This window comes from Lutra lutra, chromosome 5, assembly GCF_902655055.1.
Source record: "Lutra lutra chromosome 5, mLutLut1.2, whole genome shotgun sequence".
Taxonomy (NCBI): Eukaryota; Metazoa; Chordata; class Mammalia; order Carnivora; family Mustelidae; genus Lutra; species Lutra lutra.
This window is the reverse complement of record NC_062282.1, coordinates 15,797,681-15,809,999: the sequence shown is the minus strand read 5'-3', so window position 1 is coordinate 15,809,999 and position 12,319 is coordinate 15,797,681. Positions and strand designations below refer to the sequence as shown.

The following is a 12,319-nucleotide window of genomic DNA, read 5'->3' as shown; positions in this document are numbered from 1 at the left end:
CATATGGTTAATGCTCATTTATTTATTTTTTTATAGTTGAAGGTTGTCAATATATACCATGCTGTATTTGTGGTAATTCTATATTTCTGATATATTTAGTTATTAACTATGATAGTCATGATTTATCATGGTTAACATTGTTCGATAAAACACAGGACACCCAGTTAAGTTCTAATTTCAAATAAATCGTGATTTCTTAACTAAGTATGTCCCATGTGATAATTGACACATACTCTATCAGAAAATAATTTTAATTCACTAAATTTGGCAACACTAAGCAAAGCATTTGTATGAGCTGATGTGGTAGTTTGCGTTTGTAAGTCACAGAGCTTGAATCACAACTGAAGTTGTGCAGAGAATTAAACCTAAAGCAAATTCTGTATAAATGAAAAAGAATTTGGTGATATTCCTGGAATATTTATTCCTGAACATTAGTATTATATTAGTAATCTCCAGTAGAATACCTTTGTCCTATTGTTACCTATTAAACACTAAACCACTAATCTAGACATACAGTTTTCCAAAATAGAAAGTTGAAATAGTTCTGCGGTTTTGTTAAACGAAATAAACTATATTTAAATTATGAACTTCTGTTCTCCACACCAAGTATTTTGGTGAGGCAGAATTTATGGAGTAGATAATGGGTGAGCAAATTATCAACCTCTCTTTCAAAAAATCTCCAGATATGTCTAAAGGGAAGAACTCTTTGCTCATTTTTTTCTTCAGCTTGAGTGTTTTAATAATTTCTTTCTGAATGTTGTCAGTGAACATCCAGAAAGACCTAAAAGCATGAACAGTTGACATTTTAATGTAGAACTGGAAAAAAATTATTTCTTATTCTCATGAACAGTCTCTGGTTATAATATACCCCTTATCATGTTCATAAACAATACCTCATGTGTATGGAGTTATTCTTTATCTGGTTTTGATTCATTATTTTTAAGGCAGGAAAAACATGTTTTGTGTGTGTTTTTTTTTTTTAAAACATGTTTTGTGTTTTAAAAACTTTCAACCAGAGGTACCTTTAAGCAAAGCCAGGCATTGCTTAAAAAATAAAAAATAAAAAAACCAAAGCTATCAACCAGACATTTCATGTTTTTGCTTTCTGTGGTAACTCAGTAATAGCCTGGGCGAATTTTCTTTCTTTTTTAAGATTTTATTTATTTAGTTGAGACAGAGAGAGCATAAATGGGGGAGGGGCTAAAGGAGAGGGAGAAGCAGATTCTTCACCAAGCAGAGAGCCTGACTAGCAGGGAGCGCGCCACAGGACTGGATCCCTGGACCCAGAGATGATGACATGAGCTGAAGGCAGATGCTTAACCGACTGAACTACCCAGGTGCCTCTCAATTTTTTTTCTTTTAATCATTTTCCCTCCACTGTCTTCTTATCAGAATCAGGCTTTAGATGAATAGATTTCACCATTCCTGGTATAAGGTTTTTGATATACTATTTTTAGGTTAAAATAAAAATCTGGTACCTATGGAATGTGTAACCCATAAGCAGAGTTCTAAATAATTTCCCAGGACTAAATGATTAGTAGGGAATTACTGGAAGTTCAATTGAAACTGTGTGGATGATGAGTATTGAACAGTTTTGCCAAAACTACAGAAGTAGCAAAAATAATAATCCTAATCCAATATCTATATACTATTATAGTTTTAATGCAAAACAAAGTTACCATACTTTATATGCTATACATAATCCTACAGTCCAAGAATAAATGGTGGAATTTCTTCCCAGTTTTTCTGCACTTGCAATTTAGCACCGCCAGATTTTCTACATAAATGAAGCTATTAAATATTTCCATTTCCATTAATTCATTCGCTTCTAAAGTCCCTGTCTCCACTTAAATAATCTTCTCATTCCTTGGTGGCTCTAGCTGGATTCCAATCCAACCATCTGCCATCCATCTTGTGGTAAACAAGTCCTACAAAATGATTATCCCTGTCTTGGGGTAGTTAAATATATATTAGATAATCATAAGCATGAAACCATGTGTCTGCATAAACAGGCTGTACCTTAGCAGTAGGTAGGCTAGTGTTAAGATAAATGACATCTATGTTGCCAAGGGACCTGCTTAAACAAACCAAGAGATGCCTGTCATATTGAGACATATTGAGACATATTATCAATATTATCATTGATAATAATATTTGATGGTGTAGAGGTGGCCAAAATTGTCTCTACAAACTTCACTGAGAGTCACAAAGATGTAAAAGCCTACACCAATGAATAAATGGAGATGACTTTTGAAATCCTGTGTTATAATGAAAAAGAGATGTTAAGCATTACTAGTAAACAAATCCTGTTTTGCTTTTTGGGTATTTGTTTTGTTTTATTTTTAAGGTCTCATACATGCAAGTTCAAAGAGAAAAACCTTAATCATTATAAAGTTTCCCAGGTGCAGCTGGTTGACTTTAAAAAATTACATTGATCTAAACATATGGTAAACCTGACAGCAGTGTTGCTTTCCATAAATAAAATACCTGGCTTCTGACAGCCCATGCTCCTCTGCACCTATCAAGGATCATTTCCATCCACCCAATTCCTAATAGGCAGCAAGTGGGTACTGTTTCCAGAATAGGCTATTTAAATTTGGATGAGATTTGGTGAATTAGTCAAAGACATAGCTTCTTTTTCTTTTTTTTTTTTTTAAGATTTTTTATTTATTTGACAGAGAGAGTTCACAAGTAGGCAGAGAGGCAAGCAGAGAGAGAGACAGGAAGAAAAAGGCTCCCTGCCGAGCAGAGAGCTCGATGTGGGACTCGATCCCAGGACCCTGAGATCATGACCTGAGCTGAAGGCAGAAGCTTAACCACTGAGCCACCCAGGTGCCCCAAGACACAGATTCTTATTTACTAATATCAAGGAGAGAAGTCAAGGAAGGAAAAAGGATAATTTTATCCTTTTTTATTTTATATTTTAAATTCCCTCAGAAAGAAATGATTCCCAACTGATGGAGTCATAAACTTCAGAACTAATCAATCCTTCTTTAAAATAAATGTAAAATATACAGTATTTTGTCATATATAAATTTGTATGTGTATATATACATATTCATGTATATGTATGTGTGTGTGTGTGTGTGTGTGTATGAATTTGAGTCTAACTTTTTTTTTTGACATTTTTTTATTTTGTTTTCTAAAAACTTAAAAAAAATTGCAATGGCCTAGACTCATCCATGTCCCTGAGATATATGATAGGTTCTAGGTTCTTAATATTTCATTTGGAAATTAAATAGTTGTTTTTCCTCTTATGCCATCTTCAGTCTCTAGGAAGACCAATTTTCCAAGGTAGTTCAGAAGAAATAAGGGAAGTAATCATCAGTAGGAGTGATCGTTCTGTTTTTAAGGACACTTTTTCTTCTTTTTTAATTTTTTTAAAGATTTTATTATTTATTTACTTGAGAGAGAGAGAGAGCGAGCATGAGAGGGGAGAGGGTCAGAAGGAGAAATAGACTCCCCACTGAGCAGCGAGCCCGATGTGGGACTCAATCCCAGGACTCCAGGATCATGACCTGGGTGGAAGGCAGTTGCTTAACCAACTGAGCCACCCAGGCGCCCAAGGACACTTTTCTAATGAGCTTCTCCTTGGCTCTTAGTGCAAAGGAAACTATCTGAGTTCCTCCTTAGGAAGTAATCATTCTCTGATCTTTCAAGAAAGAAAGCTGCAAGACTGGAGCATTCTAGTGTAAAATTAGTGGCAGATATAGGGATGAAAAAATATTCTGTTTTTCTCATAGATATTAATCAGGAAAGACCAGCATCAATGGATACTTCACCAGGCTCTGAAAAGGCTGATGTCTGGATCCTTTGCACCAACATCACTATGAAAATTTTTGACATTGTTAATCCTAAATCTGAGCTCATTTTAGGTCATAGAGTCTATCATATGCATCAAGTCTAACATATCCATTTGGTTATATGAAAAAGTACTCTCTCTTAGAAATAATACCTAGCTGTTTACAGGTACTCCTATTTCTGATTCTGTATCATTATTTTCATAATATCTAATATTCTTATGGCATTAAGTACAGTGATATAAATGTCTATTTACTGTGTTATATTCTATATTGGATGACTTTATTCATTATTTTAAGTCAAATCCATGACTTCTGACCTATATTGTTAACACACACACAAAAAAAAATTGGTTGGATTACTTTAAAAATTAAGACAAAAACTAAAAGGATTATGAGAAACATTTAATATGGCTCAAAGTTAAAAGCAAATGGTATAAACAAAAAAAAATATAATTTAAAAATAAAATAGTTAAAAACATTATATTAAAGAATATGAAAACAAAACAAATACATAAAATGGTATTACCAGGAAAACAAAATAAAGTAAAACAATAAACATGAGATTCAGAAGTTTGTATATTTTACGAAGTGTTTAAGGAAATGTTGTTGAATTGAAAACGTAAAAGCTTATCAAATTGTAAAATATAATACCAAGTTTAAAACCAGCAAAGTGAAAGTAAGATAATGATAGATTAAAAAAAATCAGTGATAGAACATAAATTGTTTTAATGCAAAACAAAAATCTATTTTTAAAGTTAAAAATTTGTACCAAATATTTTTAAGATTGCTAATGCAAACTGAAGAGAAGACAGAAGTTACTAGAGACTGAGTCTCCAAAAGGCAGTATTTGTTTGTCTATAAGAAATATTTTTGTTCCTAGTTATCATCATATTTATATCTTTGAAAAATTACAGTTGATTCAGACTTGAGTTTTCATGATTTTTGACTTAGATGTTACTGTGAAGACAAACTTCATAGTCTGTTGACAAATGAAATAGATTGACCTAAATCTATCTGCATTTGTTTGTTTTCAAAAATGCAAAAAATTGTTTGAAATGTAATGGCAGTCATAATATTGGAAATCTTATATATTTTTTCCCAACAGCCACTGAACTATGAGAAAAAGAAATCATACACTCTCACCATAGAAGGAGCAAATACACATCTTGATTTCCGCTTTTCTCACTTGGGCCCTTTTAAAGATGCTACCATGCTGAAGATCATTGTTGGAGATGTGGATGAACCACCCCTCTTTTCCATGCCTTCTTATGTCATGGAAGTCTATGAAAATGCCCAAAATCGGGCACTGTCGTTGGCACAGTTTTGGCACAAGATCCTGACAGTGCTAATAGCTAGTAAGGTATGGTATGCCTTACTCTTGTAGACATATAAAGTTTTTATTGCCTCTCACAATAATTCAAAATGAATAAATAAAATGTGAAATAATTATTCCATGTTATTTTTATTAAGGTGATTAAATTAGAATATTAATTAAGTCCTTGGCTGAGTATTGTAGTGATGGGTTTCTGTCAAATTTAGAATGCATGTAGCTATCTCCTTCAATGCCAGTGACGGTCAATAGCATCACCTTGAACTGCACAGGTCTGCTTGTAACACATGGATTTTTCCTTATAATACATGGATTTTTTAATAATAGTACTGCAAATATTTTTTCTCTTCCTTATGACTTTTTAAAAAGATTATTTATTTATTTATTTGACAGACAGAGATAACAAGTAGGCAGAGAGAGAGAGGAGGAAGCAGGCTCTCCGCTGAGCAGAGAGCCCGACATGGGTCTCGATCCCAGGACCCGGGACCATGACCCGAGCCGAAGGCAGAGGCTCCAACCCATTGACCCACCCAGGAGCCCCTCCTTAGACTTTCTTAATAATAATTTCTTTTCCCTAACCTTACTTTAGTGTAATAATATAGTACCTAATATATATGAAATTTGAAATATAATGTAATCAACTATTTATGTTATGGTAAGGCTTCCAATCAACAATAGGCTTAGTATTTAAGTTTTTGGTGAGTCAAAATTTATACGTGGGTTTTCTGCAGTATGTGGTTGAGGAGATCAACACCTCTAAATCCTGTGTTTTTCATGGATCAATTGTATATTGTTGACCACATAGATTACATTTTTTTTTGACTTAATAAATGTGAGTGTAATTGAATGAGAAACTTATGTAGAAATACTAGCTATAAACTAGAGAATTTTGAGTCCTTAGTGATAGGAAATATAGCTATAGTACAAACTAATGATTTCGGAATTATACTCATCTCTGCCTCCTGGTTCTGTTACAGTAGTTATGTGCATTTAGGAAATCATCTACCTTTATCTGTTTAAAAAAAAAAACACCAAAAACAAAAAAAAGTCTATCTCTGAGAGTTATTGTGAGAATGCATGAATCAATGTTCATGAAATGCTAAGTAGAGTTGCCTGCACTTAGTAGTCCCTCTATAAATTCTAACTTGTCCAAGGAAGCAGAGAGGTGCTACTTAGAGCAGTACTTACTTCCTGAAGATGGAAGATCAGGGTGGGAATTCTGGTTTTCTTGACCTACTAACTGTACCATCTTCTAGTTAATCAAGCTTGCTGAATCTCAAATATATGCGCAAGGAATAATGATGTTGTGTAAATACGTTGATAGAATTAATTTAAATTGATATAAAATGCCAAGCACAGTCAGTAAATGCTCAATATTTTTTATCGTGCTATGTCATGCAGTAGTGATAATGAAAGCTTTTCTTGCATGATCAGAAAGGTGTTTTCTTTTTCCTTTTTTCCCTCAATTATGATAAAATCAAAGGTTTGATGCATAGACAAGGCTCTTTATTTACCTTGTGTTTATACCCTTTGATTACCCCAAGGCCCTAGAACAGTTTGAAATCTTCAACAAATTTGCCTGCTTTTTCCTATCAAGTCCTTATTCTCGGATTCTTCATTTATTATTCTTTAAAAAAAAGCAATTATGGCAAATATTCTCCTTGGTATCTATGTTATGTTTATAAAGGGTTTCAATTTTCTTTATATAAGCATTATGATTTTCAGTTAAAAAGAAAATGCCTGCTGTACTTATGCATTGACAGAAACCATTTTCTGTGCACTAATGTGTATATTCAACAATCCTATTCCATCTGTGAGTACAAAAACAACACCTTGTCAATTCGTGATCCCTCTGTCACACAGCAAGATTTAAGCATATTTTGAAGTTTGCAGGATAGGCAAACTATGCAAAATAATATGCAAAACCCACTACAGATATTGTTATCTGATTAAAGGATAGAAATATAAGTCAATATGTTTAGTTATCAAATGAAGGAGAAGCCCTCTATGCTTCATTATTCCCTGAATGCCATATGTCAGCAATATTTTTGACATATAATAATAAGTAAAATTCTTCTAACAATGTTGAAAAACAATAGCATTGTAAAAGAGACATAATGTGGCCATCCTTAATCAAAAGGAGACAATACACTTTGAGAAGAATATTTCATACTCTTAGTTTGATGTGAAATATTTGGTAGATAATGATGAGTTTCTTTTGAAAACTTAAGTTTGATATTAAAGATGTATTCTGCAATATATCTTTATAACACAACACATTCTAAAAGTGTTACTGATCATATTTAGAAATATTTGCCAAAATTTAAAAAAAATTCTAAAATATCTTAAAAAACAAAAAAGATGAAGACTAGTTCATAAAAATGGTGTCTAAAAATACCATTCCAAAATGGTGTAGACCGAAAGGAGGAAAAATTGAGGTCAGACACAAACTTCTTTCCGTGTTATTCTATCTATCCCACTGTACACAAAAAAATTATTCCACAAAGAACAGTGGTTCTTACCCAAGGATACCACCACACCACACCAGAGGATATTTGGCAGTATCTCAAGAGATGTTTGGTTGTCACAACTGAAGGATGGAATATTATCATCTGTGGGTCGAGGCCAGGGATGGTGCTAGAACATCATACAATTTAATGTTTAGACAACAGAGAAGTTCTGGTCCAAAATATCGATAAGCTGAAAATGGGAAACCCTGACAGAGCAAACAGAACTGGGTTGTCCATTGGTAAAACCGGAGGACTAATTATTTTCATGGACAGAAATCCTGAAAATACATTTGTGAGGATTACATACTACTATGTATGTTTCACATTCTTACACAGCCATGTGGATGTTTCAACATCTACCGTTCATTTAATAAAATAAACTATTTAATATAATTGATTGTCCCCTGATATTGATGGCTCCATATTATTAGAAACTTTTATTGAACACTCTGCTATGTTACATACATTCTCCCAGTTTCTGGGATGCAAAGATGATTGGTATATTATCTCCTAAGGCTAATAAAGAGACCTAAAAATCCATTAGCAAATGCATCATCCTTTCTATTTGTTTTGGTTAGAAAACTAAAATGAATCCTTCCAGTGCTGCCTTCAAATAACTATACTCTATAGCTGCTGTTTGGGAGCATAATTTACATAATATTTATTCTTGATTTTAATAAAATGTGTCATTCACAGGGGCCTCTAGGGGTAAACAGTAAATAAAAACAGGAAACATTAACAAACAGAAAAGCAAGCTATACTTCCACCTTCTCAGGGACCAAATGTTTGTACTAATTAAGGAAACGTACTTTGAAAGATGTACCTTGCAATGTGCCCTGAAATACATTAACTGCAAGTTTGCAGAATTGCTAATGAAAGGGAATTTGAGTTTTAACAGGCATTTGTGCAAAGCTTTCTGACTTCAGTCTTTTGTGTTTCAATTTCTAAACTATTAGTAAGATTCCTCAGATTTCTAAGAACATACCAGGTTTAGCTTCTGTCTCTTTTAACTCCAAACAAGAATGTGCAAATTGCAGCAATGTAATCATCACCTTTTATTTTGAAAATAAAGTCAGAACCAGGCTATTTACTAGCATGAAGAAAACCTTGATTTAAACAGACTGCACTCCCTTGCTGTATATTACAAATGGAATTCGGGGATTTCCTGTGTAGCACTGAGGATGAGCAATCCTTATGCTGGGACATGAGAAGCTAGAGGGCTTCTAGAAAGTGACTGTTAAAAATAGTGGTGTTCATGCTTGCTGTCTGTGGGCCAAGGGCTTTATACAGCATGCCAAAAGTCTCTATAAGAACCCTAAAGTGTCTATATTACTCATCCCATTCTACAGATGAAGAATTGAAGGCTCAGAAAATTAAGTAATGTGGCCCAGTTTCCTTAGTGATAAAGTGATTCAGATTGAGATCCATTTTTACTTTTTTCCCCAAAACCCTGTGTTTTTTAGCAATATTCTGCTGCCTCTTGTATATCTCAATTAACAACGACAACAACCATAAAAACTGCATTTACAAAAGTTACATATCATAAAGTAGGAAGCAGATGAACATTTTGCATGTTTAGGAAGCCATTAATTAAATGCCAATCCCCCGGATCTTGTATTCGTGTTGATGTCTTTCATACTCTGCGATGAGGGATCTGAAGACAGTCAGTCTCATTTTAACTCTAGCATCTCAAGAGCAAAACTGTTCTTAATTTAAGAGTCTCTTCATACTGTAAAGTCTAAGACATATACTACTTGATTTAGTACAACAAAAAGAAAATCATTGAAGTCCTCAATATTTCTCATAGGATGAAAGGCTTTACTATAAATTATATTACTAAGTATTTCCCCCGATCTTTACTTCTTTTCTGCTGTGGTTCATAATATGATTTTATCTATACATTTACTTATTGTCAAGATTTTTAATGTTTTCTTTCTATAATAAACTCAAAACAATCAGAGGAAATATTAAATATGTTGGATACTTATGTCAAATGTTCATCATGACACTATTTAGGAACAATAGCCTATTTACATGCTAACATAATATATAAAATTGTGATCAGATTTAGAAATATTTGCCAAAATTAAAAAAAAAAACAAACTTTCTAAAAATCTTTAAAAGAAGAAGAAGAAGAAAGAAGAAAGAAGAAAGGAGAAGAGGAAGAGGAAGAGGAAGAGGAAGAAGAAGAGAAGAAGAAGAAGAAGAAGAAGAAGAAGAAGAGAAGAAGAAGAAGAAGAAGAGAAGAAGAAGAAGAAGAAGAAGAAGAAGGAGAAGAAGGAGAAAGAAGAAGAAGAAGAAGAAGAAGAAGAAGACTAGTTTCAGAGAATTAGAAGTGTTGGTTCAATCTGTTTGGAGTTTAGCTGTAGTTCCAGTGAGTAAACACTTATAGTGTATTCACTACATTTGTCTCAGTATACTTGTTGTTCCTGTGCATTTCTGAATTTTCATGTAGTTCATGATGAGATGGGAGTTAGGCATATTGGGTTAATTTTGAATTAGAAATGTTTCAAAATAATGACAAGGTAATGTTGCAAAGTTGCAAAGTAGTGTAAAAACAAATATTTAAGAAGGTTTGCATGTAAGATTCCTATTCTTGAAAAGAAGATGAAAACTTATCATAAGATATATCTCAAATATATTCATGTAAAAGATATCATCTGATACATAATGAGTTTTTATTCTATAGACAAAATTTGTTTGTAAAAGTTTTTTCATTGTTAGTCAAGAAGATCTCAATTGGATCCGTAATAGCAAGTCTTAATCCACCTTCATCAAAACTATCATAGTCTTCTGGTACAAAGGAGATGACTTGGGACTCCTGGGTGGCTCAGTCAGTTCAGTCACCATCTCAGGGTCCTGGGATGAAGTCCAACATTGGGCTCCTTGCTTGGCAGGGAGCCTGATTCTCCCTCTGCCTGCTGCTCCCGCTGCTTATGCTCTCTCTCGCTCTCTGACAAATAAAAGCTTAAAAAAAAATTCATTAGACACATTTGGTGCAAATGGGGCAGAGATAGAGAAAGCAGGTTCCCGTTTAAAGCCAGAAGTCTTTGTCTATGACTAGTGTTTTGTATCATATTATATACAGTTTGCACATTTACATTGACTAATAATTGTAAAATGTCATGTGAATATGACATTTGAGAATGTGAAGGGACCTAAAGATGATGGAGACAACTCTGTTCTTTTTTGTTTTTTAAGATTTTTTTATTCATTCATTTGAGAGAGAAAGAGAGAGAGAGCACGCATGAGCAGGGGGGAGGGGTAGAGGGAGAGGGAGAAGGCTCAGCAGGGAGCCTGATGCTAGATTTGATCCCAGGATTCTGGGATCATGACCTGAGCCAAAGGCAGACACTTAACTGTCAGAACCACCCAGGTGCCTCTGAGACAGCCCTGTTCTTATAAAGATGCTGATATCTTAGACCAAGAAGGCTGAGTAACTCACACAGCTAACTAATCATAGAGACTGGATTAGAATGTGGTCACTTTATTAAGTGACCTTATTATTAAGGTCACTCAATAATTAAGGTCACTTATTATGACCTTATTATTAAGGCTTCAATAAAGGTACAAAAACTCCGGCAGATTTTTTTTTTTTTTTTTCCATTTGGGGTCATATTTCTCTGACAGCCTCGCGTGTGGTGGTACCCACTCCAAATCACAGTCCTGATCCCAGAAGAAGAATTCATTTTCCGGGTTAACATGCATAACTCATTGAGCCCTGGAATGAATACATAAACTCTGGCTTAGTGACGCTTTGCCAGTCTACTGACTGGAAACTAAACACCCAAATAGCTTCATGTCATTTTTTTTTTTAAATTTTTTATTTTTTTCAGCATAACAGTATTCATTATTTTTGCACCACACCCAGTGCTCCATGCAATCTGTGCCCTCTACAATACCCACCACCTGGTGCCCCCAACCTCCCACCCCCCACCCCTTCAAAATTCTCAGATCGTTTTTCAGAGTCCATAGTCTCTCATGGTTCACCTCCCCTTCCAATTTCCCTCAACTCCCTTCTCCTCTCCATCTCCCCTTGTCCTCCATGCTATTTGTTATGCTCCACAAATAAGTGAAACCATATGATAATTGACTCTCTCTGCTTGACTTATTTCACTCAGCATAATCTCTTCCAGTACCCCCATGTTGCTACAAAACTTGGGTATTCATCCTTTCTTTCTTTCTTTTTTTTTTTTTTTTTTTTTACAGCTTTATAAACATATATTTTTATCCCCAGGGGTACAGGTCTGCGAATCGCCAGGTTTACACACTTCACAACAGTCACCATAGCACATACCCTCCCCAATATCCATAACCCCACCCCCTCTCCCAACCCCCTCCCCCCATCAACCCTCAGTTTGTTTTGTGAGATTAAGAGTCACTTATGGTTTGTCTCCCTCCCAATCCCATCTTGTTTCATTTACTCTTCTCCTACCCCCCTCAACCCCCCATGTTGCATCTCCTCTCCCTCATATCAGGGAGATCATATGATAGTTGTCCTTCTCCGATTGACTTATTTCGCTAAGCATGATACCCTCTAGTTCCATCCATGTCGTCGCAAATGGCAAGATTTCATTTCTTTTGATGGCTGCATAGTATTCCATTGTGTATATATACCACATCTTCTTTATCCATTCGTCTGTAGATGGACATCTAGGTTCTTTCCATAGTTTGGC

The 12,319-nt window shown here is 34.5% G+C and overlaps 1 protein-coding gene across 1 annotated transcript in view; it reads left to right on the top strand.

Annotated features, from left to right (window-relative positions):
- The window catches only part of CDH18 (cadherin 18), a 482,604-nt gene that overhangs the window by 393,418 nt on the left and 76,867 nt on the right, over positions 1-12,319 (top strand). Inside the window, 2 exon segments of the mRNA XM_047731353.1 lie at positions 4,909-5,097; positions 5,100-5,158. Of these exon segments, the coding sequence (XP_047587309.1) occupies positions 4,909-5,097; positions 5,100-5,158 (248 nt within the window).